General features: G+C 44.1%; 1 protein-coding gene across 12 annotated transcripts in view; it reads left to right on the forward strand.

The window, feature by feature from the left end:
- The window catches only part of ptprma (protein tyrosine phosphatase receptor type Ma), a 190291-nt gene that overhangs the window by 136533 nt on the left and 27050 nt on the right, over positions 1 to 26708 (forward strand). For 2 of the 12 annotated variants that reach the window (XM_042067078.1, XM_042067084.1), the window contains 7 exons: positions 966 to 1101; positions 2845 to 2874; positions 15793 to 15944; positions 18209 to 18283; positions 18820 to 18846; positions 19988 to 19999; positions 20917 to 21110. In XM_042067078.1, the coding sequence (XP_041923012.1) occupies positions 966 to 1101; positions 2845 to 2874; positions 15793 to 15944; positions 18209 to 18283; positions 18820 to 18846; positions 19988 to 19999; positions 20917 to 21110 (626 nt within the window). The remainder of the gene's footprint in view (positions 1 to 965; positions 1102 to 2844; positions 2875 to 15792; positions 15945 to 18208; positions 18284 to 18819; positions 18847 to 19987; positions 20000 to 20916; positions 21111 to 26708) is intronic. The other 10 variants (XM_042067080.1, XM_042067086.1, XM_042067083.1 and 7 more) reach the window with 8 other exon arrangements.

Genomic DNA, 26708 nt, shown 5'->3' on the forward strand with positions numbered 1-26708 from the left:
CAAAGGAAAGTTGTCTTCTCCCTCTCCTTCACCTTTCTCTTTTTTCATCTTTTTTTGCAGAGGGTGTTTTTTCCCCTCCTCTTCCTTGCCACTCGCCATATGTGACCCAGATTTGAATATCCAAAGGCGAGAAAGAGAGACATAGAGAGAGAGAGAGAGAGAGAGAGAGAGAGAGAGAGAGAGAGAGAGAGAGAGAGAGAGCTCTCCATACTTATCATGGCGATGAAGAAACAATGGCCGCCGAGAGGCACAATTAATGAGTTTATCTCCCTCTTTCAGGTGCAAGAACTCAGGCAATAGGAAATAACCACTTTTTTTCACGGCAAGGCGGACAAAAGAAATAAATAAGCCATAAATAAATATATAAATCTCGCTGTATACATTGACATAAAAAGGTCACCACAGGGATGGGAGGATGATGATGCTCGGAATGCATGGATGGACTCAGTGGAACATGATGATGATGCTCGGAATGCATGGATGGACTCAGTGGAACATCTGTGGACAATATCTATCCGGATGACATTTGGCCAGTGCACTTACTCAGGTGGCTGACGGAAGCATTTTTCCACTCTGGCGTTGAATGACAAGCACAAGGATGCTCCCCAGAGAATCAGTAATGAGTTTCAACATCAGTCTTTTTGTTGCTAGTTTGTTTTGTGTTTTTTTTTTCTTTGGATAATTGCCGTACCCATGTCAAAACAAGTACAAGTCAAGCCTATTACTCGAAAATGTTTGAGTCATGAAGAAAGTGAAGTGAAGAGATGTAACTTTTTGGAAATTGCCAGCCCAACATGAACTCAAGAAGAAGTTCACCTTCAAGTGAATCAGCGTTTTTCTCAACATCTTGAATGAAGCAGTGAGATTGACAAAACAACATTCAGTAGCAAAGATACATTTCTGAATGGTTCATGGTGGCTCACAATGACATACATAGGCTTGGTCTAACTTGCTGTGTTTCTTAGGTGCGGCCACACGCAAACCAGATGAGGTTGAGCCAGAGAAACAGTCTGACCACACAGTGAAGATCGCCGGAGTTATCGCCGGCATTCTGCTCTTTATCATCATCTTCCTCGGCGTGGTGCTCGTGATGAAGAAACGGTAAGATAGCATTCCTCTACGATGCTCCGCACACTGCCCATGCTTCCACAATGTTCAGGGAGTATCCGTAAAATAAATCAGAAAATAAACAATAAATAATGCCTGTCTTGTTCTACTGAGACAGTAGATCAATATCCTCATTGGTGGGTTGCTATGTTCCTTTAACTTAGTCATTAAGTGCCAGAGCGTATAAGACCTGTTTTGAAGTTGTCAGTTTGTCAGTTGAACACTGAATAATTGATTTGATTACAATCATAAGAGCCACTAAACTGTTTGTGGCATTGGTATGGGTGTGACGCCATGAAGTATGAATTCCTTTATGTTATTCTCAAACAAACGTGTTTCTAATGACCTAGTCAGGATTGGGAAACAGGAAAATATTTCAGAGGCTCATCTCATCTGGGAAAAAACACAAGATAAGAAGGAAAATTTGATGAAAGCATTTTTTTTTCAAAGAGAGGCCTAGGGCATGTTGCTACAGGCGAGTGTGCATTAGCCAGCCTTGCTAGCTAGAAAGCCGGGAGAGAGAGAGAGAGAGCGAGGAAGAGAGGCTTTCAGTATTCTATAAAGCAATCTCAGGAAGCTACACTGTGCAAATAGCCAACTTTATTTGTACACAGGCATACAGCGGCGCAGTACAGTGTGTGAGGTTTTCAGGCTCTCAGTTCAAGTTGCATGTGAGCTTGTCAGAAGCTACTCTGCACTCGTTATGAACACTTAGCAAAGATAAGGGAAAACAGGCCAGATATTACTTTGTCAATATCAGCTATTATGTCTAGTGAATGAGGGCACTTGTACTGATTATGGTAATCATTTCCAAAGGTGATAGCATTTTCTAAATAGGAGTGAATTTTGCTCACCAGACAAATGAGGCAGTTATTTCAGTTCAATAGTTTATATTATAGTTTTAAATATTATAACCTTGGGCAATGCTTGTTAAATATGAGGGAAAGAAATATGTTAAGTTAATGTTTAGGTGAGAGGGTGTCTTGATGTGGTGAAGTTTTTGGAAATTCCCATTACTGGAAACATATTGCCACACTAGTAGTTGTGCATTTGTTATGAATGGAAGTTTGAAGACTTGTCATTGTGATACACTATGACATATGGAGGCCAAGTAGCCAAGTAAGACTTGCTCCTGCCTACAGCTAAGATCTTTGGCTACTTCTGATTATGGAACCCAGATGTCAGCTGATGCTGGAACAGGTTTGGTCAAGATCTCACACAGACTGGATGACCCATGCTTGATCAGGACCAGAGCTGATCCGTAGTCAGTCAGAACCAGGGCTATGTCCAATCTGCTTTCTAACCGCTCCAGCTGGCGCTCTCTTTCCTACACCTTCTGCACTCTCCCCTTTTGTATATCTGAATAACAATCTCTGTCACAGGCACTTTACCCACAATGCACAGCTGGGGTGCGTACTAGCAACCTGCAGAATGTTAGGTCAGAGTAACCCCCGACACCCCCCCCCCCCCCCCCACGCCGCCTTTCCCCTTCATCTCTCTTTCTCTCTCTCTGCCCCCACCCACCACCCCAGTGACTGTCAGGAACCTACATAACATACTGTCAGAATTCACCTCTGCCCTCACGAGTCACAAGTAGTTGTCACTTAAGCCACCATATCAGGTTTTGTTCATTTATTTCAACTTTTCAGACATTAATATTTTACTTTTTCTTTCCTTCCATTTCATTCTTCCCCTCTCCCACCACTGCTTATATCCTTCCACCACCCTACTTGGCAGAAGAACCTATCACTCCTACACTTATTACCTGTAAGTAACCACTTTGTCAAACGCCTTAGTGCCGTGCTTTCTCCGCCACGTTTTATATTTCCATGCATGAAACTAGTGACTTCAAACCCTCCTTTCAAACTGAAGCTTGAACAAGCTTGATTTTTTTTCTCTCTTGGCTTTTTTTAAAACCTCACAGCATTGGCTCTACCTCTTAACACAAGGCCTAAAAACAAGCTGTTAAAAGCAAAACAGCAGAAATGTACCAAACTTAACATAATGGAAAAAGTGACGCACAGTCAGATGTGAGATTGAACTCATACCTTTGATCCGAGGCTTCAGTGTGAAAGGGGACCCTGTTAAAGTCACTAGCTTACTCTCCTAACTTGATGAGAAACTCCCTCAGCCAGTGAGCTAGAGGTCAGATCGAGAGGAGCTTTCCCCTTGCTGTTTGCTAAACTGACCAGTCTGTTGTGCCCTATGAAGAGGGGGAAACTGTATGTCCTGCAGCCCGAAAAGCATCTCCGTTTCCATGGGAATGATGACTAACAACCCCCCCTCCCCCTAACCCCATTTCGAAGCAGCTTAAAATGCTGACCTGACCCGAGGTGTTTTCACCTCATATAATTAAAAAACAAATCTCCCCTCCCATAATTCACCTCACCTCATCATCTCCCATAATGTGTTGTCCTATTTGCTTTTTTAAATCATTAGTGGTCATTTTTCTGTTCATGTACATTTTTTTAATATATTTTTATCTTTCATATGTAGACCACTTTTTTCTGCATGGTTCAGTTGAAGGCATGTGAATAGCTCATCTCCATACATCCATGCTAATAATAGCAGTCTTTAATTAGCTTCCACATGCTGGATTTGACAGCATTGCCCACTGTGCTGTGATGAAGGTTTATATTGTAGCACACTACTAGACAATATTTGGGGAGCTGGGAATTACCTGGTCACTGTTGCAATGTTCTGATGGTATACTGTATATATAAGTGCCTAAAAATGGCTGATGTGAAGGTTTGTGTGCTTTGCTGATGTTAATTGAGTTATGTAATAACTCTAAAAGGAACAGAATGATGGAAATGTTAGAAATTTCTGTTGTGTCTGTTTTATTAAAACCAGATCATGGCACCATGGTGGATATTTTAAGAAAGCACAACTTTTGATATTTAAATGCCCGCTGCTCGCCAAGATGTTTTTCACGTTGTTTGTTCATGTTTTGAATTACACAGCGGGGCAAAAAAAAAAAATTAGTCTCGCAACTGTTTGTTGTTTATGCATTTAGTTGATAAAGAAAGCTGTCCAAAAGTGATTATCTTTGGGAGTAAAAATGACATTCATGGTGGAATTAATGTTGGCTTCAGCGAGTGCCAGAATGCTGACAGTCTTGCACAGACATAGCAGTATGGTGCCCCACGGCTAGGATTTGAATAAGACTCTGCAGAATATCTACAGGGCTTCTAGATAAATCCGTGATACACAGACAATTTTCTGCATTATAATTCAAGCTAAATTGGGATACTGAGCTCTGGCTTTGAAGTAGCACTTTTCTCCGTGGCTGCATCATTAGCGTCTATTTCCCGAATGCAGTAGCCACTTACCATCATAAACCAGACTGAAGTGAATGTTTATGATCTGTTTTGTTAGAGTTCACAAATCACAGTTACGCCCGCCTCGGTTTAGATTAAGTAGTTACCGCAATATATCATGCTTCAGAGAATTTGTTGTGACAGAAGCAGGTTGGCGACAAAATAAGACTGGGGAAATTGAGTCAACGCTGTTTGAATGTATTACTCTAATGTGAGAACTCTTATGTGATCAGTGCAATCACTGGGGTCCAACTGGTAACACTGGTCAGTACTAATTAAATTTAATCAGAAGCAGGTGCAAAAGTCATTAGCAATGACCAATACTGCTCTTACTGACACAGGCTGGTGGTCGCATTAAGTTAGGCTGGGGGCCGTGGATCGCTATGGATTTTACCCCTCAAGTGTTAGCCGCCCTAGCCCACTGATAGTCCATGCATCACTCGCCTTGGATATAGCCATTACAGGTGCAAGCAGCCTAATGAAATATTGAACACTGTCCTTTGATCCGATTGAGGACGGACATTGTTGCTTAGGTTGAGGCAAGGAGAGCGAAACAGAAGGCCCATTTAACATCTCTGTCCACTGCACTGGCAATTACCTCTGTCAGTGGAAGACCTGGATAAATGGTTTTAGCCAGCAACTCAGAGGCTCTCCGAAGAGCTACACATTGTGTAACGACAGGTACAGCGATTAAGGATTTGGCTGCTTCTTGCTGTATCAATTACCATGCTGAAGTGTAATGCGGAATGTCCCAGAGAGATAATTGGCTTGAAAGTCACTTCAGAAGAACTTAAAGAACTCCAGATATGAGAAGAGTCAGTGTTAATATCTTGGCAAGGTTCACAGAAGAGACATATGTTTGACTCTCCAGTAGAGAAATGATGGCATATTCTGAAGCAGTGCCTGATTCCTTGTTCCACACTCGCCTGTTACTGTATACGGTCAACTTGAGTTTTGAAAAAAAAGTCTAAACATCCAAATCAGGTGGGTGCTCAGTAAACAGACAAAAAGATAAAAAGATCCCCACGCTACTTGCTTTGGTTACTTCTCACCAGAGGATCATGTTTCGGCAAAACATTTAGTTTTCTTCTGTCCTCAATTCCTTCATTTGAAAACTTAAATGCTGCTGCTGTCCCCTTTACCTTTACGCCAACAGCCCTGATCTTGATAGTGTGAAAAGGAAAAACATAAACCATCACGCTAACGCCAGAGAGGAGACGTGGGGGAAGAGGAGAAAAGATATGTCCCTCCAGAATGAGAAATGAGTGCGGGCAGGGGCTCCCCCTATCTCTCTCTCTCTCTCTCTCTCTCTCTCTCTCTCTATCTCTCTCTCTCTCTCTCTCTCTCTCTCTCTCTCTCCCTCTCCCATCCTCCCTCTGCAGAACCCCAACTTTATCATTCGTGGCGGCCTCCCAGGGACAGTGTGCGAGACAGGCCCATTTAACTCAGGGCCTTCAGCTGAGCATGTTCCTCGGCTGCGAGAGAACCTTTAATTAAATCCTACACGGAAGAAACAAGAGTCAAATTAATTGCCACAATGCGACATGCATTTGTCTTACTGACAGCCACCCAACATCCGAAAGTGGTAGATGGAGATGGAGGAGATAGAGGAGTAGAGGAGGAGGAAGAGGAGTAGAGGATGAGGTGGAGGAGGAAGAGGAGTAGAGGAGGAGGAAGAGGAGTAGAGGAGGAGGAGGAGTAGAGGATGAGGTGGAGGAGGAAGAGGAGTAGAGGAGGAGGTGGAGGAGGAAGAGGAGGAGGTGGAGGAGGTGGAAGAGGAAGATGGGTAGCAAGTCGCTAATCTTCTCCAGTGTCTCTCATTACAGACACTGTGGTGTGTCACAGGGTTCAGACAAACTGTGCACTCATTAGGTTGGCAGGTCATTGCAGAGTAACCTCCCTTTGATGTTTTTTCTGCTTAATATTGACCCTCTGTTTTGGAGATAAGCTAACTCAAGCATGGCCGACAAACAAGCTGTCGCACCTCACTCTCCGTGCCATTTCATTCAGCTGAACTTCGTTGCCGAGCATCAAACGCTGTAATCTCTTTTGCTGTTAATTAACGGAAGCTGAGGTGGTTTACGCGTGCAGAAGGCAGGGTACTGGGGGGGGGGGGGGGGGATTTAACAGCCTCATGCTGCCAGGGAGAGGAAATGAAATTAGCCCGCTCCAGGAAAAGCCATCTTATCAGTTGATCATTACACAGTGGTATGTGGCACTTACGCTGGTCGAGGCCACGAAGGTGTCAGGAAACCTATGTAACCTTATCAGAGCTCCAAATGAACTAATGGACTGTGAACGCCGTAAGTTCGAGTGCTCGCGGAGAGCCTTCTGTTTCAGAGCCACCGTAATTGACAAGACATCCGGGGTCCTTCTTTTCCATGTTCTGGTCAGTAATGAGAGGGAGAAGGCTAGACACACAGTGGGACGCAAAAGTGGACACACCGAAACGATGTCACACACGGTGCCCGTTACTGTGGCAAAGTGTCTACTTAGATGTTGTTTTTCTTCTCATTTGACTATAAGCTACACTTTTCATAGTGAGAATGTGCAGAGAAGCTAGTTGGAGTCGTGAATGGCTTTAACCACGGAAGGAAAAAGTGAGGGATGATGACACTGACTCATCACGATGCACTACTTGCATACAAAATGCCCTTAATTGCCTCCATCGTCCCTAACGGATGTACCGAAAGATAGTTTTCAGACAGCGGGAGCTTGATGAAGGGAGACCACAACTTGAAAGCATCCTATTAAAATCCAATCACTATAGCGTGGCTCCACAGTGTTGCATCCGCCTTTGCTGTGGTAGCTGTATTTTGTCCTCACTGACTGCCAAGGTGTAGGACAGATCAGTACAGGGCTGCTTTTTGGTGTCACACAGGTACGATGGATCCATAGCCATTGGAGAAGAGATTGTGGTTAGTGAAAGGCAGGGGAGGCACAACAGGATTCCTTTCAGCCGCAGACGAAGGTCACACCACTGATACAGTGGACCATCCTGGAAGATGTCATGACCAGTTTTAATTTCTGTTTGTGCGAGGTCTCAGAGGAGATTATTTTTTTGGAGAGGACAGGAAACCTTTTTTTTTGTGGAAATGCCAGAGCCTTTGCTTGCTGTAACTGTGATTTAGAGGGCCACAGGGGAGAAGAAATCTCAAGATTGCTTCTTTTGGAAGTGACTACAAGCCTTTGAATGAGCTCATGTGCTGTCTCTTAGAGTTGTGTGTTGCAAGTTGACCTATTCAAGGCCATTAACTGAGCTTCACAAAATTCTTGCAGTTGCTTTTCCATCATGCATTTTGTCCATTAGTTGAGTTTGGACAAGCAAACCATACCCCATGGTGAATTGTCACTGCCTTATATCATGGCCCTGATAAACACATTGCATAATAGTACAAATTTAAAACCTTAATGCATTGTTCTTGCCAGGGACACAGAAATCTATATATATCAGGATCACTTGAGCCAAAAGGAGAGAGTGTTTGCAATCACCATGTCTTTAAATATTGATGCCTAGTATGCTGGTTTACCTAGTGAGATCAATAGATCTCTGAACAAGGGGACCAGCCTCTCAAAGAGAATCTAGTATCATCTCATGCTAGGCAGCATTTTGATTTGTTTGCGTTTGCCCGTGTAGGACCAAACAGTTATTCAAACATACAGTAGGTGGAGGATATTTCCCCAGGATGTCAACAGTCTATGTCATCTGTCAATACAATCGCTGTCCAAGGTCATTATTGCTCTGACTGTACGATAACATTCTCAATAATGCTGCCAAGCATTCTGTTAATGTGTGAGTTAGTGATTCTATTTGGCTGTAAATTATAAACAGATCCACTGGTTATGGAAACCTGTTGCATTACATTAATACACAGGATTAGATGTTAAAATCCCGTCCTGTGTATTAATGTAATGCAACAGGTTTCCATAACCAGTGGATCTGTTTATAATTTACAGATTAATCCAGATCTGTTTTTGTTGATGTTTTGTTGTGATTTAGTGTTTAGTTACTCTAGCGTTCTCACTGATGGTAATGGCAGCATTTTGGGACCAGCTCGTCCTTGGCATCTGTGTTGAAAAAAGATTGCAGCATCACCTGCAACACTGCAATTAAGTTGTCAACACTTAACGTCTTAATATCACCGCCTCCTCCTCCAGACTCCAGAGCCATCTCGTGTGTATGAGGAGGCTTTTTAAATTAAGATGCAGTTCACGTCTGCTCAGCCATGAAAACAAGAAAATTAAAATTTCAAATGAAGCATGTTTTAGTCAATCTTCATTAGAGTTAAGCAAAAAAAAATAGTGGTTCTTTAATTAGCTTTTGGTTAAGATGTTTTTTTATTTTATTTTCTGTTCTTTTTTATTTTCTGTTCTTACTGCTTGTACATTAGTTCTCTGTGCAGTCAATTGTAGTGCAGATCAGGCCCCAATCTGAACCAAATGCTCTTGGATTTTAAGAAGAAATAAGGGGAAAGGAGGTTTATGAAAACAACAGCAGGAATTGTACAGTGAAGCGGAAATAAAGTGGTGGTTAGTTATTTGTGGATTATACTCTGGTGGTGAGAATTATTCTTTTTCTGGCTGGCTGCCATGTGATATTTCTGTATAACAGAACAGCTTTGCCCTTTGTGGCATGCCTCAGCCTCATCCAGTATTCTCACATGGCAGGCCAAGTCACCAAGGGTTACAGGACTGCTGTCTGAACACAAGAAAAATCACCTGACCTCTATATCAGTGTACCAGTCACTCTTACAGTACGCCACGGTGACAACTCGGTACACTCTTAGTATTAGTGGCAAAGCCTTTTATTGACATGTATCCGGATCAGCAGTACATACTAATACATGTAGATGCTCTTTTTTCCTGTGGATAATATACTGTGTGTCAGTCTTCATTTCACTGAGCTGTGTTATTGTTCAGACTACTGAAAGGATCGCATAATTATATCACCTATGGAGATCTTGGTGAACATAATCACTATGTATGCACATAGTTATAGCCTGTCCATTCATGTAGATGAAGTGGATTTGACGTGGTATGTGGCACATAGTACATTTTTCATGATGCAGTGGGTTATTTTAATACTGTAAATTATGCTGGCAGTATAATCACATTAAAACGAACATGCAAAACACAGACACTTAGTAGATTCACAAAGTCAACATGATGATTGAACTTATTAAAACCCATAAATGTCAAAGAAATTCTTCTGGACGAATGTATTTCCTAGACAGTGTAATTGAATCATATATCCCACCTACTGTGCACATGGCAAAATTCTGCATCTAATTTTAAGCAGCTAAATGTAAATATATATTCCGTCCAGTCTTCTGCCCCTTGTAACAAAATTATTAACTACATATTTAACGAATGTAGGGAAAATATATTGGTCTGTCTTTTTATGTTTTATGGCTATTTTTTATGGATGGATGACTCTTGCCTGCAGTAACATCATGCAGGCCATTTCCTGCTGTCCAACCAGTTGACGGCCTGCGGTGTTAGGCCTGTGTGTCAGGTCCAAACAGCTGGATTTATCCCTCTAAATGATGGATAAAATGGGCTTTTTGTGGCCGAGCCCACGCTCCGCAGAGAGGCACGCTCGAGGGGGCCCCCACGTCTCCTGGGGATCCAGGCCATCACAGCACAACAGCAAGAGCACAGTGCAGCAGAGCTTTTATTTATGTGTTTGTGAGAACTCAGAGGAAAACTCTTAAAGAAGCTGCATTTCTCTCTCTCTCTCTTTCTCTCTCTCTCTTTCTCTTTCTCTCTCTCCTCCTTCATTTCGCCTTCTCTCACTCTGCTCACGGACTCAGCGCGGACGTCTTCCATCTGTGAGGGCTTCAGGTTAAGCCATTCCAAATGGATGTGTTTACACAGGAAGCGAAAAAAGGCAGGGGAAAAAAGAATCAAAATGGAAAAAGGAATGGCCAATATTACTGTTTGAAGCCAAAAAAAGAAGTGAAAGAGAAGAAGAAGAAAAAAGTGTGTGAGAAGCGAGAAGAGGGATTGAAAGGTTGGAGATAGCGTCTACAGGGACTAGGGGGTGGGGAGGAGGACATGGGGGGAGGTCTCGGCGTCTTGCATTAGCTATGCATGGGCAGCGGATGTGCTTTCCACACACCGGGTGAGGCCGCAGCGGGACGCGAGTGAGCTCTCGTGTTCTTGAAGTTGTCCTTCGTCTTTCTGCTCGTCCTGTGCCAGGGACGGCTAGGCGGGGGACCACGCCGCATAAGCAAGCACACCAGCTAGCGCTGTTCCATAGCGGTGTACCTGCCTCAGAGGTGCACAAGGGCCTTCATTGACTTATTTATTTATCTGCTTGTTTACTTATTCATGTGTTTATTTATTTATTTTGGGTTGTTATTTGTAGGCACTCCTTTGTGTGCGTGTGATTGAGAAGTCACATCACTCCTGCAAACACCACAACACAAACCCCACACGCATGGGTACGCTAAAGTTAATCTGGCCTTTTAAACTGTTTAGCAATGCCTCTAAGGAGACGCAGTCAAAAGGAAGCTTTTGCTTTGTGTGGGGAGGCACAGATCCCTCTGGTTAGCAGCAGAAATATTAGCATCTATGTGGATGCAGTGAGTTTTGCCTCAGTAGAATACCGCCTTTGCAGTCCTCTCCCTCTCCGGCACAGCGGGACCCCAGCAGGACTCCGGCAACTGTCGCCGGGGCCGCTCCCATGCTGGCAAATGCCACAGCCGCCACTGCTGCTGAGAGAGGATCTCTCGTATGAAATAATGCGTCTCCCTCTCAGCTGGTGACACTCTCTTGTGCTTGTCCTGGAAAAAAAAAACCCCTTCGGGCTGACAGTGGCATGCCGGCTTTCTGTGTCACGATTGATGATGCCGGGTCATTTCTGTGAAACTTTGCCAATCTGTTGTTTGTCGTTTTTTCCTTCCGGCAAGCAGCTCACCGAGAGAAGATGGTCTATCACTTGTGTTTCCCATCAGACATTTACAGCATAGTGTAGCTGAGGTGATGATCTTGAGGCAGAAACCACATTGCTTTGATGTTGTGTTTCGTTTTGTCTAATTTTTGTTTTATTTTTTGTTTTCTATTTTATTGTGTGACTACAGCATCTGTTCTCACAGTAAAATGAACTAGGATGATTGATAGACATCTACAGCTCAACATGGAAGCCACTTAAGGGTTTTAACCGTTGACCCTTACGTCAGACTGCTCCTCCTGTGAAGGCGAGGATGCTTCGATCGGACGACTGGACCTGGTCCTCTGGCCCGGTGACATTTTTGGTCTGATTAGAGAGGCTCTGAAGAGGCCCTACTCACATTTACTTTCCATCTCCTCTCGGCTCGCTCACCCGTTGCTCCGGGAGACGGATCGACTCCTGACATTTGCAAGGAAATAGGCTACTTGGGCTTCGTCAAATCCGCCTCTTCGTGGGGTATGGGGTTTTCAATTGTGACCTCTACATGCACCCCCTCAGGTTTTTTGGGGGAAAGACACAGTTTGAGCCTCACAAATAAAAGGACAGATTGAAGCTCTACATGTCTGCCAAGTCCCACTGCTGCACACTGAGGTTGAGTGGGTGGGAGTTTTGTTATAAAAAAGTGGTATCCAGTTGCTCAGCTCCTGAAGAAGGTATCCACATGCAAACAGGCCAAGAGCACTTGAGTGTTTTTACAACTATAGCAATTCATGTGGACCTGCATACACAACAGGGTTGTGCAAAATTCGAATTGCAATTCTTCTTCCTGTTTGCTACCTCAATTGAAATGCAAGTGAAATTCAAGAATTGAATTGGAATTTAAGAGCCAGTTTCAATTCAATTCTGGAATTTTGCACAAGCCTGATACACAAAAGTTTTTGTTAAAACTATAGATATTACTTTCTGTTTTTTCAGTAAACCTAAAACAAGAACAATACCAAATGTTTATCACAGACCACTGTTTATCCCAGACCTCTCCCCAAGACACGTCTCGCTCATGCTAACTCTCTCCCACGCCAGATTACAGATTACACACGGGACAACAGTGTGCGTTAAACGTCACTTTCACGGCAAACAAATTTTGAAGGAACATTTAAGTCATTAGTGTCCTGTCGAGCTCTGGATGTGTGGAGAGAGACGTTAGAAGAGGGGGGCAGCGGGAGGCTCACTGGTGTATGGAGGCAAATTGAATAAATGAGATTGATTCACAAGTGCAGACGGCGGGAGCTTCATTAGCTAACGTCCCTCCATTAGCAACGATGGCGCTCAGCCGCGCACTGGCGGGGGGACCTGCCAGGGTTTTTTTTTACCATTTATCAGCACCGAAGATGCGAGAGAGGGATACAATTATAGCCTGCTGAAGTCCCATCGCCTGATAGCAGGTAGAGCTCCTCGCAAGCCTCGCCATCTAGGCTGAGGCTATCATTTGCGGGGGTAAAATGTCACACTTCCCTCGGCAAATGAAAGAATCAGCTGTGACAATGAAAATGAGCTATTGTTCTTCCTCCGCATTCTGTGGCGGCTGGAGCTCTTTTCATTGTTTCCCCCTTTTCTTTGTATTTACAACAAAGTATTTTAGGCCATATTTTCATAAGTGTTGTATTTTTTTATCCTGAACAAGAATTTATCTTCAATTTAAAGCACTATAGCTCCCTCTGCTTGAATGCTTCAAATGAGCTCAACTCTGCAAGGGACTCTGTCATTATGACATCCACTGTAATTTCTAGAAGCTTTCTGCAGACGCTTTAATTTGTTTTTAAGTGTGGGAGACGAGGGCCTGCGTGGTGACAAATCTCCGCCGAGATACAAGCCTCGGAGACAAATGCAGATTCAGATGATGACAAAAGCCTGTACAGATTTTAAGCTGGGGTTTGCAAAAAATAGGCATGTCTATATGTAGACATTGGTACTTCTAGAGGGATAGTGGCTCTTTGAATTGCTATTTTACTTATTTGAAGTCACCTTGTAGCAAATCAGGTCTAAAAAGGGGGGAAAAGAATAAAAAAAAGAAAAAAATTTGCCTTCATTGAAATACTGTTGGTCAGTCAGCAAAGCACTGAAGAGTGCATAGCATTGCTCTCCACTTACAGAGATGCACAGCTACTTGCTTTGGTTCTTTTGGTATCCTTGTATCTGTTTTTCTGTCTGATTTTAGCCATCATAATGAAGTATCTTAACCTCTGGCAATAGTCTGAGAAAACAGACATTTACTTCACTGTAAAGGCCTATATGTGTATACACATTTTTGCACAGTTGCAGTTTTTGACTCCTAGTCTGTGGTCCTTAGCTGTAGTTCTAGTGGTCAGTAGTTTAGATGAAGTGGTAAGCGATGGTTGTCTGTTAATGTCTTGAGTGTGTTCTAATAACATATTCAGTAGCATTTTAAGAGGGGAAACTTCCCAAGAGAGAGGCTACAGTAGATGGTAGAAATGGCTGAAGTTACTCAGTAATGCTTTTGCGACAAACCCTCAGGCTGATGGAAAGCCAGTTCTCTTTTTTCCATTCGTAAAAAGCCGGAATCAGTCTGACCTTCATTGGACAAAGTGATGATGGAGAACAGCGAGAGAAGAAAGAAAGACAGGAGGGTGAGAGAGAGAAAGAGATTGAGAGAAAAAAGAGGAAGGACTTTACTTTCATTTATTTATGTTTAATGTCCCTGCTGCAGGGGACTAGGTCCAGACACTGTCTCAATGCTTGAGACCACTTAAGAGGTATTTTTTGTTTTGGGGTTGGAGGAAGAAAGTCATGAAGCAAGAAGATTACCAGGATCATGGTGGGTCCATTAGAGATCGGTCCTGTCCCCTCCTCTCAGGGACCTGGGGGCAGTTGAATCAACAGGGGCAGTTAAATGCCTCCCTGAAGTGCTCTGCAATGCCCTATGCATACAAATGGCCACTAGCCACAGGAACAGAACATTGGAGTGTGCTCCGGAAATCGGTGTTCTGGAAGACTTCCATGCGCACCTGGTCATTTTCAATCAAGCAGTGTCCATTTTGCTGTGGTTCTAACATGTAAATCCAGACTTTAATGGTAGTTTTGGCAGGCACCTGCTCACTAGGGGAAAAGCTGTTGAAGAGGCAAGGTGTCTAGGTTGTGTACCTCATTTAGTTTTTGTGGAGTTGGTTTTTGGTGATGGCCAGTCTGGATAGGATGTTCTTCTCACACCTGGTGGTCAAAATCCCCTCCGGCACTTTGGCTTGCTCTACTTATCGACCTGGCATCAAAGAAATGTTGCCTGCTTCCAAAAGCAATATGTCCAGTGTGGATTACCAATCCTAGCCCCAAGGTGACGCCATTTTTGTGCCAGCAATATGATGCAAGCACAGAAAAGCTAGTGCAGACACAGCCTGTTTCAGGTGTACAGTATAGGGGGCAACATCCGTTGGCAGTGCATCATCTCTCCCCAGACATGCTTATCTGCTCTGACTCCTCTAATTAGTATAGTGTGTGTGTGTGAGAGAGAGAGAGAGAGAGAGAGAGAGAGAGAGAGAGATAGATGGGGAGAGAATGGTGGGGCTTTGGAGAGTACTCTTTGAGCAACTCCAAGTGCACTGCCACATCCAGGCAAAAGTCTCTTGGTGCCCCTGCAACTGCCGTATTGCTGCAGGCAAAATCCTCTTCCCCCGGTTTTTTCCCTCCCCCTCTTCTGTTGTTGTTCATCACCATGTTCCATCTCTGTGTGTGAGGGAAAGAGTGTACAACTCTCTCTCTCTCTCTCTCTCTCTCTCTCTCTCTCTCTCTCTCTCTCTCTCTCTCTCTCTTTCTCTCCCTCTATCTCTATCTGTCTCACACTGACATGGGGTCTCCAGGGTCCACATTAGTAGTGCTCCCTGAGTCACCAAGCAGGTATTTAAGGGCGTCCTTGTCTCCTAGAATTTCCCTCACTCAAGCTTCAGGTCCGGTCCCCAGAATACTGACTGTGTCCTGCTGGCATGCTAGGAAGTGGCAGCCTCAAGCTCGGATTTGGCCCTCATCAGGCCTGTACATCCCAGATCAGGACTGGACCTGGGCCTGATCCGTCCCAGAACCCGCTGCCATTAGGCTCTCTGTCCAGCTAGCTGTTTGTCACTGTGAGGTCATGCAGGGACAGACATTGAGTGGTCGCTAAATATAGATTCTTAAACAGTAAAAATGATGGAGGGATGTAATAAATGTCTATATTTTTTTCTTTGCACGCTCATTCATACCAGTGCTATTCCGTAATGTTGTGTCATCATGCGGTTGGAATGTTTTTAGGTTTCTTTTACATGACTTGCTCAATGAATCATGATCTGTGGTTCTAATACTGTAAAAACCGCATGGAAAGCCATGGTTTTTAAAATACTTTATCCAAGTCATTTTTAAAAAATGTTAAAGGTGGGATGTGGTTCTTTGATGCTTAACAGACATTCCTCTGTCTCTTATCTGAAGGAAACTGGCCAAAAAACGTAAAGAGACTCTGAGCAGCACCCGGCAGGAGATGACCGTGATGGTCAACTCCATGGACAAGAGCTACACAGAGCAAGGCACCAACTGCGACGAAGCCATTTCCTTCATGGACACCCACAACCTCAATGGCAGAAGTAAGTATCAGATCTCTTCGACAGCAAACAAGTGTAGAGGTGGGAGCTCGCTATTCTGATTCCTCTCTCATTTCAGAAGTGAAAGGTTTAGGCCTCTACTAACCCCACTGCACTGACTCACTCAGACACAGCAGGCCACCACACGGGTTAACTTAAAAGCATGTGGCCAAATGTACTTACCGCTGCACAATACGCTGATTTGCCTCAACTAAAAGTGCACCCCCCCCCCCCCTGACAATGTTTTGTACATATTCTTTTAATCCCCAAGAGCATTAAAAGCAAAAAAAAAAAACAAAGGACTTGTCAGCATAATCCTGCACATTGTTTTGGTGTAATCTCACTTTAAAAGGAATTATGACATCTTGCAAACTACCCTCATCAGCACTTGGTGTCTAATCCTGTTATGATGGAGGCTGTACCGTTTTTTAGTTGTTGTTTGGAAACAAATACATTTCTTCAGCTCCCTTAAGGCTCCTTATTCCTTTGGTCTGGTCTGACACATGGCCACTGTCTGCAGGCTACAAACATCCCCAGTGTGCAGTGATCAGCAATCTTGTTCTCCAGTGGGGTTTCGTCCCCTGGGGCCTACACAGAGCTTCTTGGTCCACTAGTCTTCTACCGAAGGACAGGTGGTCCTGGCTGGGGCTGACGAATTTAATCCCCCCCTACGAGGGATGGTGATTAGAGGCATCTCTGTGCCCACCCCGCCCCTTCCTCCTGTCAAGATGCTGGGTCAGCAACATTTGGCCCAAGTCCATACCTTATCCCCCCTCCCCAACATAAAAAATACCCACAGACACCCACCCCCCTCATATTTTCCCCATTGCTCTCTAATCCTTATTTTTTATGCTGGTTGTTTTTGTCTCAAGTGGCAGAACCCAAATTTTAGTCAGCCTTTATTATGCAGTGCCATGGAAAAGAGGTGCACTATAAGTGATTCTAAAGAAATGCTGTGTTTTCCGTTGAGACACAAAATGGTGTCCCCGATACTGTCCCAAAGAACTTCTGGGAATTAGAGGGTTAATGCCACGTGGACAGCAGAGACTGAAAAGCCACCACTTTGCGCCATTTCACGCTCTCACAGTCCGTCTGTCACAGAGCAGCAAACTGGAAAGAGCGACGGGATTGGCCCCTTTGATCACTTGACGCTGGTTAATATTGCAGGAGGAGTTAGCAGAGCTTTCCAGGTGACCAAGCTGATGTGTGGTCCGGCGAAGTGGCTGGGAACAGGGAGATAAATAAGTAAACAAGGCTCTGGTAACAGGGGCGGATGGGCTGCCTTGGGACGACAGAACGATTCATGCGTGACCTTATCACTGCTGTCCGTCACAATAGCACTGACTGACAGCTCAGGTCATAGCAGGCCTCAGCGAATCGGAGCAGCTGTCAAATACCAACCTCCGATCTGACCCCAACCCCCGCCAATCCCCAAACGCTATCCAGTCCCCTATACCACAGCCAATATAGTCACCTTTAACTCCCATACATAAAACACAAGCTTCAAACAGGAGGTTTAACAGAAGGCCCTCAGAGTAATTCTCTTGAAGTGTTGGCTGGTGTTTGTGTGGTTAGAGATTCTCCTTGCTAGACTAAATGGACATTTATGTCCTTAGCACCTTTACACCAAGGGCATCTGATCTATCAGTGTGTGTGTGTGTGTGTGTGTGTGTGAGAGAGAGAGAGAGAGAGAGAGAGAGAAAGAGAGTGAACCTATGGCCTTGGCCTTGCATGTGTCTCTCACTCCCAAAGGGGTGCAGGAACACTTGTAAAACACGTTTCACCAAGGATGAATGATATTGCATTGAAAGCAGACCAGATCGACTGTATGCGGACGATGCCCTCTTGTCAGTTTATTTTTAACTGCCTATTTGTGTCATATTTTTGTCCACGTCCCTGACCTGGACCAGTGAACAGGAAAGTATGTACACTATTTGAGCTATGCGGCTTTTATGCACGTCATGATTTTTTGGAAAGCAGCAACCAGGCATGTCCTATTAAGTCGACGTAGCCAAGGGAATAGCAGATGCCACAAACTTATAATAAGACGAAGGTTGACATCTGACTCGAGAGGAAGCATAAAGTATCCTTCCTTCCTTCCAAATATGAGACTGAAATTCGCTATTGGGGTTATAAGGCACTCTAAAATGGAATGTTTTTTATTTTTATTATCTATAACCTCACTACACACAAACAACCATTTTAACCCTCTTTCTCTACTTGACAATGGTGTGCTTGCTTCTCTTTTGTTGTTGTTTTGCTAAAAGCTGTTTCCTCGCCGTCATCATTCACCATGAAGACTAACACCCTGAGCACATCCGTGCCGAACTCCTACTACCCAGGTAAAGGCCTCACCTCCCCATGCCCTCATACACTGAAGTCTTTTCTACAAACCTCGACAAAGTTATTTACCCTGCTTCCTAAGAGAATATGAATGAGTGTTGTGCTTGCACTAACCAAAGATTGAGGTAGCATTGCTGACTTGCCCGCAAGATTTCAATAGCTTCTTGTCTTCGCTCTCTCCTGTATGTGTACCCAGTGGGAAGAACCGTATTCAGAATACATGCATACATAATGAATGCTGTTCAAATAAAATGTCAAGAATGGCAAAACACATTAAACTTGCCGTTGCATTGTGTACTCTAGACTTGGTACAACAAATGACTTTTAAATATGACATGAAATATATTACACAATGTAATGAGTCAGTTCTTCCATTGGGTTTTGACTGCCTTCTCTGACTACCTAACTGTCACCTATGGACTGCTGCCTTGCTGCTGTTGGATGTTTGTGACGTGTAGGGGCCCTTGTTCGCTCACTCACTGCCATATTCTTTCCTCTTTGTTAACCTCCTGCACTGGTTTTGGGGTAATGGCAGATCCATTTGTGCCAACTGCTATCTTAGGTGAGAATACTTTCCTGTTTATGTTTTTTGTTTGTTTGTTTGTTTGTATTTTGTTTTTTAATTTATTGGTGGTTGTTGTTATTGTTGTTATTGTTGTCGTTGTTGCTTATTTCCAAGTGCTAACTTTAGTTAACCATTTTGATCTCACATAATATGTAGACTAGGCCTAAGTAGTGAACTTAAGAGGGAGAAATAGTTAGAGAGAGAGAGAGAGAGAGAGAGAGAGAGAACTAGAGACAGAGAGATTTGGTTTGTTACTGATGATGGCTTCCTCACATCCATACCTGCCTGCTTTGTTCTTCTCTGTAAGACGAGGGTTTTTCCCAAGCCGAGGTGTTGCTTCACCCCCATCCCATCCGCATTCCGTGTCGTGCGTGTGACGTCACGTATGTCTATGACTCTCATGTGCATGGACAATGTGGACTGGATGAGGGGGGTGACTGTATGGTGCAGCGTTTAAAAATAAAGAAAGAAATAAAAAACAAAACAACCGCAGCCCATGGTTGCTCAGAGTTTGCAAGAGACTGCCGCTAGCAGTGTTACTAACACAGATGCTTTTGTTCCGAATGGCCCAGACATCGGGGAGCTCATTTGTACTCCAATAAAAGCCAAAAAAAAATTCTAGGGGATTGGTATTGCTCCTACCAAGCTGTAGTAGCCATTGTCAATGTATTTCATATTACTGTGTCTATTCTGATTAAAGTCATCTGATCCAGTTCATCTGATGTGAGACGAGGCCGACGTATTCCTTTAAATGGAAGTGACTGGCATCTAGCATCAATTGGCGTTTCAGTGAGCGAAAAGTACCATCATCAAAAACATCACACTTTTTCCCCCCGCTGATTTGGCCAACATATACCATCAAGGGTATCATCCACAGTAAGAATTTGGTTGCCAGTCACATGTTTACACATTGTGTTTTATATTGGTTACAATACACTATCTATCCTCATAGTCCAAGATGACCAAAACATCTTCTGAAGGTCCCTCACAACAGCAGGCAGTCAAATATGTCAGTCTTAATTGAAAAAGCAGTCTACACTGTGCAGGTGCTTATGCTAAAACTTGTTGCTTATACCCTGTTTCCTTTCTCTTCTCCTTTTTTCTTCGCATTTAACCTGTTATGTATCCTCTTAAAAAGTGCCAATTAATGGTAAGTTCCCCAACTGCCCTGTGTTTTCTTTTTTTTGGGGGGAAGATGTGTGTGAGTCATATCCAAGGGTGTGTGTGTGTGGGGGCGGGGGGTGATTGCCTGTCATAAAAGGGGGGAGGTGTGTGTGTTGGGGAGGGGGTTGGGCTACTCCCTGGCTCCTTGTTGCCTCGCATGGCCTTGTTAAGCATCTCATGCCCTCTCCTGTCCACGTTTGTAAAGCCATAAGCTAGCATGGCAATTGGACTCATCCATGAGAGCCCTCTCTTCATGCGTATGTGGATCGATGTGCCATCCCTCCTGCCGCCCACTCCGTCACCCACTTTTTGGTTTGATTCTAACTCCCCACCCCCCCCCCCCCCCCACCACCACCACCACCACCACCACCTGTTCCTCCAACAACACCACACACATACTGTTCCAACTTGTGTTTCTGTGAAGGTGCTTCCATCAGACATCGCCATCGTAGCTTCGGTCTCCTCCCTTCATCTTATTGTGTGGCTGACGTCGTCAACTTAAGCCATTCCATCATTTGTGCGAACTCATTCTGCCATTGGTCTAACCTTGTGGATAGCAACTTAGTCGAGAACTTAGCCACAAGCTAGCATACCAGAACAGGAAGTTATTGTAGTTCCTATATAGAAATAACTTGAGCTGTCATACCTATACATGTACCTAAGTATTGTTTATACCAAGAGTTTAACTATGCAGTTTGAATGTCTGGAACCATTTCTGTGTTGTGATATATATACTTAATTGATTAGTTTATCCTCTCATTATTCTACCATGCACTTTACAGTGACCCTGTGTTCATCCATTTCTTTATGAGTTTGTAGTCTTGCCTTTCTGGTGTGTGTGGCACTGACATGCCCTGACAGTCTCCTATTGTCCTCTGTCTTCTTTTCTCTCTGTGTTCCTAGACGACAACCACACGATGACCAGCGACACCAGCAGCCTAGTGCAGTCCCACACCCATTCGTTCAAGAAGAGGGAGGCGGTGGACGTCCCCTACCAGACGGGGCAGCTGCATCCTGCCATCCGCGTGGCCGACCTCCTGCAGCACATCACCCAGATGAAGTGCGCCGAGGGCTACGGCTTCAAAGAGGAGTACGAGGTGAGACACGCGCAGGAGTTCTAGTCCTACTGCTTGGTTTTCTGGTTGTTTGTTTGTTGGTTTGTTTGGTTGTTTGGTTGTTTGGTTGTTTGTTTGTTTGTTTGTTCTCTGCTCATGTTTGTAAACCTGTCGACTGATGCAAACTCCCCTCAATCTCCATATTTTCCAATTCAAAACATAATGTATTGCTTTTTTACTTTTCCATTTCCTTATTTGTAAGCACTCTCTTTACCTACTACTGTTTTCTTTTATCTGTAGCATTGTTTTGCTATAGATTGTCTGTTTCATACCCCCCCCCCCCCCTCTCTGTTTTGTTATTTTGGTTGCTCTCTTCTGACACATACCCTGTGGTTATTTGTTACACATATCTGCATGGACGTTGCACATAAACGTGTTTTCTTCTCCTTAATGGAATTTTTATGAGCCGTTAATGTGCTAAAAGCAGCGCTTTTTTATGTCCTCACACTCGGTACTTGTGTCATCTTTAAATTATTCCGGCTTTGTGTTTGTGTTCCTGTGGTTTGTTGACAGCAAGCCACCCTGCTTAGGTCTTAATGCTCCTAAGAAGGCAGCCGTTTAACTGCCTAGCAACCCTAAACCATCCTGGTGCGAAAATTGGCCACTAAATCAGAAAGTCCTCTAAAACATGCACAGACACACACACACACACACACACACACACACACACACTGCACACACAGATAAAGACATACACATACACAAATGCTGTTTACTCTCTCATTCACCCTCTCTCCCTCCTGTTTCTTTGAATTCTGTAGATGAATCTGTTTGTTAATGGATGAAGCCATTGAGAAATGTCAGCTCCACAAAGTGTTTGAAGTTAAATACACACACACTCACTCTCTCTCTCTCTCACGCACACACACACACTCACTCACTCACTCACTCACTCACTCACTCACTCACACACACACACACTCTCTCTCTCTCTCTCTCTCACACACACACACACACACACACACACTCACACACACTCACTCACTCACTCACTCACGCTCTCTCTCTCTCACACTCACACTCACACACACACACACACACACACACACACACACACACACACACACACACAGAGCCACTGTGTCTCTTGTTAAGCAAACTGCTGTGCCCTACTACTCTGTCACCCTTTTCAGCACATTGTTTGTGTGTGTGCGTGCGTGCGTGTGTGCGTGCGTGTGCATGCACATGTGTATGAGAGAGAGAGAGAGAGAGAGAGAAAGCGAGAGAGTGAGAAGGAAACAGGGAGAGATAGTTTAACTCTTCCGCATCCAAAGGCATCAGCATCATGAGCAGATATGCGCAGCTTTACACAGGTATCTACTCGGATCATATTTACCTGCTAAAAAAAGAAAAACCTCTTGTATTTCTTTTTTTTTGCCCGCAACTTCACCATTAAATAACTGAGGAATTAAATAAATAATTCAAATCAAATACCTCGCTCAGCCAAGCTTGGGCTTGCAGTTTCAGGCAACCCTAAGGGCTCAATTCATTATGGATTAAGATTTTAGGACTTTAGGTAGCTGTGGTGCAATAATATTCCCAGTTAAAAATACAGTGTGTAGAATAATTGATGCATCCCCCCTCCCTTTTTCCATATGAAAGTGCTTGTTCTGACTGTTTCTGTTTCATATCTTTTTTTCTCTCTTCTATTTTGAATGCCAGTAAAAACTGCAGATAGGACATCATTGCATTGTGCCTTTCCGTTGTTGCCTTTGCTAACCTGTCTTAGGTAATGGTCTTAAGAAATGATGAGGACAAACAGTTTGAGAAACTAAACTCTTAACTTATCTTTCCCCCGATCCATGCTTCTTGTTATACCATACATTAACTTTGGAAAAGCTAAACGAGGTAAGCTCACACTTTTGGTTTGATTGTAAGATGTTGTCCGATTGTTGCTTGCTGTAGATTCGCAGAATATACACGGTAGTACTAGTATAGAATAGAAACTGTAGTGCTTAGAAATGTTTAGTCTGATGATAATGTTTCTTATATAATGCTCTTGCTCTTGGCATGTGCCGCTAAAAGAAACCCTGAAACTGCAACTGATATAGGGAATGATGTTGTCTTTTATTTCAGATGAAAATGCGTTCGGACTGGTGCTGGAAATTAAAGTACTGTCAAATTGATAGTGTTGATTAAAATGTGCAGGAAAGTGCAGAGATCCCTGACTAACTGAAGTATTTGTAGACAAAACACTCTTGGGTACCAACCAGGAAAAAATATAAATGAATCTGCCGTAGTCCATATATCACCCCGCTTCAGAATTTCTTCCTTTAAAGATCATTCGTTTGATAATGCTAGTGACAGTTTAGAGCCTGTCATGTTTTTGAGTCACGACAGACAGTTTGTGACTAAAGGAACTCCAGTCATCACTCTAGTGTCCTTATTCATTTTACTGACAATTCAACTGCACTTGAGATATTCTATATCACCAGAAGGCCTTGAACCAGAATCCATACCCAACACATTCATATTCAACTTCACATGGCGTAGCATGGTCAGCACAATGGCTTATGATAGCACACAAGGTGCCTACTTTTCATGCCAGTCAAGTCAATAGTGGAAATCCCTTTCATGACCTTTTTCCCTCTCAACATATGAATTTCCTACTGTAATTTAGTCTCATTGTATTCACTTAAGAATGTGCCGACACACCTGCTGAAAGTCAAACAGAAGGCAAACTCAAAGGAACTGGCATACATTGCAAAGTCTCCTCTGAAGGTGTGTGTTGGCCCTGAGAATATGGGTTTAGTTTGCCTGTCAGGCTTCTGTAGCTGTGACACAGAAACTCCAGTGTATTTTGAACCTGAGTCTGCATCACAGATTCATTTGTGCAGAAGACTGGCATGCATTGAGGCATCGTAGTAATCACAGTTCAGCAGCTTGGTTTCATTTGGCTGGCATTAGAATAGAATAGTTCCTCTAGGAATGCCATCTGAATGCGTTTTGAGACTTAGAATGTCTTCAAACATGAGACGCTGTCTTCAGATCGTGGAAGTCATTTGAAATGTTCCACCAATCAGGCACCTGCATGTTAGCTGATGTTTTGTTGACTAGCCAATAGCATTTCAAGGGCCTTAAGTGACAGCTTCAGCCTCAAGGTGCCTCTCAGCAAAGTCAGCCACTTCTCAATATTCTACATGTATAAGCTTCTTCAGTGGCTGCTCAGAATTCAGAGTTATATTTGTTATATTTAATATGTTGACTATGTTTTCATCACAGACATTCTAGTAATGATTATTTTTCTGTCCCGTTTGCAAATTTACATTATTTCAGTTTGCACTTTCTTTCTCATGTTTGAGATGTAAATACTGAACACAATCGGTGGAGAAACGAAACCTATCCTCGTGGAACCCCCGCCATTATGTACTTTACAGAGTTTGCTCCATTTCACGGTGGCATATTCCAGTTCCTCAGGAAGCGTCCGCTCACGTCTGTTTTGAATACATGAATATGTGACAGTCTCTTTCCAGCTGACATGGCTACCCCTCCTAGTTTGACTGGTGTGGAAAGCAGTTTGATTGTACTCCTATTCTGCCCCCACCCTGTGCCCCCTGCCTTGGCCTCTGCATCTCATTATCCACCAGAGATGTGCCAAGCGTATGAAAGGTGCTCGTCAAGCTCTCTTCCTTCCTCATGACAGGATACCTCCCCCCCCCCCTCCCAAACACACACACACACACACACACACACACACACACACCACTCACACCACCCCCTTTCCCTTTCCCAGTAACACACACACACACACACACACACACACACACACACACACACACACACACACACACACACACACACACACACACACTCAGCTCGTCAGCTCTCTGTCACTTCTACGACATGAAAGGACAGCTGTCTTGAAAGACACAAGCCAGCTCGGAATAACAAACCGGTGCCTGCGTTTCTTTTTTCGAAACTAGGAGTCTGGGCCAGGCAGGGTGAATAAATAAAAAGGTAGACGGCAGAAACGGGGCCGCTCAAAGTAGACGAAGAGGCGTCACGGCATTGTCAATATGTATTAAAGTGTGTTTAATGTCTCTTTGCCGCCAGTTTGGATGCGTGCGGAAGGGAAAGCAATCTGCATTAAATACGTCTGCCCTTCAAAGTGTCCCTTGCGCTGACAGTTTACAAGGCCACAGCCGACACACTGTTTTCATAAGGCCTGGCTCAGACGAGGAAAAGGTCACATGATAAGGCTCGTCTTTTAATCCTGTCATGAGGTGGCCTCCTATCAGTGCTCGCCGGCCAAAGAAGGGACGGTCATTTTGCATATTAAAGACTTAATCCCTCAACCTCCCAGGTCTTCAGGTAGAAGTGGAATTTTTATTATTATTATTATTGTTTAGCATTTCTCATACTATTTAACATTCCCACATACTGTACAGTACAAGCCCCATGAAATGCCCTCAGCTCAGTGGTAATTTGCCAGAGATGGCATTTATTTTACCCCCTACACTTGATCTGGCACAGTCATGCTTAGACGTGCGTGATGTTAACCATCCCTCATTCTGCTCAAGTGGCCGGCGGAAGACGATTTCCTCCGTTTTCCTCCAGCTTCTCCCCACTAAAAGTCCCTTCCTCTTTGGATGCTGCTATCCAGTTGAAGAGAGTCGTCAGCGGCGCTGAAGAGAGGCTTGTTAGGGAGCGGTGCCGTCATTAACCACTCCGAGACTGATCAAAGCTTTTTGTTCTCAAAATGAATCTTGTGTCGTCGTCACATTCAGGCAGACAGGAAGCCAGGCTTTTCCTTGGCATGACAAAGAAGCACCGTTGTAAAGCAATCACAGGCAATCACACCGATTGTCTCGAGACGGTTTCCGATACAGATGCAACTGACTGCGGATCATAATAATAATGCCTCATTACGATCTATTTATACGCCTCCAGCGGACTTGTGTTGAGAGGCAGAGAGGCAGCTGGCAAAGGCGTTTTGAGTGGAGTTGCCACAAACAGGCTACACAAGTCTGCACAAGTGCCCCCCTGCTTGGCAGTGCTCCGCCACCTCCGACGAGAGCCGGCGCTGAGGTTTATTTTCATAATTGAACCTAATTGTAAAGCCTTGCCGAGATCCGAAACGGGCAACTTCAACGCCAGTACATGAGATGCATAATGCATGAGTTCCGAGCCGTAGCCACTCACTCACTCACCCCTTACACACACACACACACACACACACACACACACACACACACACACACACTCACACTCACACTCACACTCACACTCACACTCACACACACACACACCGAACAGACATATACATATGCTCTCCTCTTGTGTGTATCTTTTTAAATTTCCTCTGAGGAGACCTTTAAGGAGAGAGAGCGACAGCGAGCTGACACAGAGCACTGGTGCTGGGAGGAGGGGGAGGTGGGGGAGGAGGGGAAGGTGGTGAGACCTGGCGCTGCTAATGGCCCCTCTGTCTCACGTCGCTTCCCAAGGTCCCCGGCTCCGGCCCTCTGATGTCTAATGATGATGTGGAAACGTTAGCGTTAACAGCGCTAACAGTGCTAACTCCAGTGCCTTTTCTCTCCTCGACTGTAAAGGCTGCTGCACTGGGATCGTCATTTGTGGAAC

The sequence above is a fragment of the Alosa sapidissima genome, chromosome 17 (genome assembly GCF_018492685.1).
Source record: "Alosa sapidissima isolate fAloSap1 chromosome 17, fAloSap1.pri, whole genome shotgun sequence".
NCBI classification, from domain to species: domain Eukaryota; kingdom Metazoa; phylum Chordata; class Actinopteri; order Clupeiformes; family Clupeidae; genus Alosa; species Alosa sapidissima.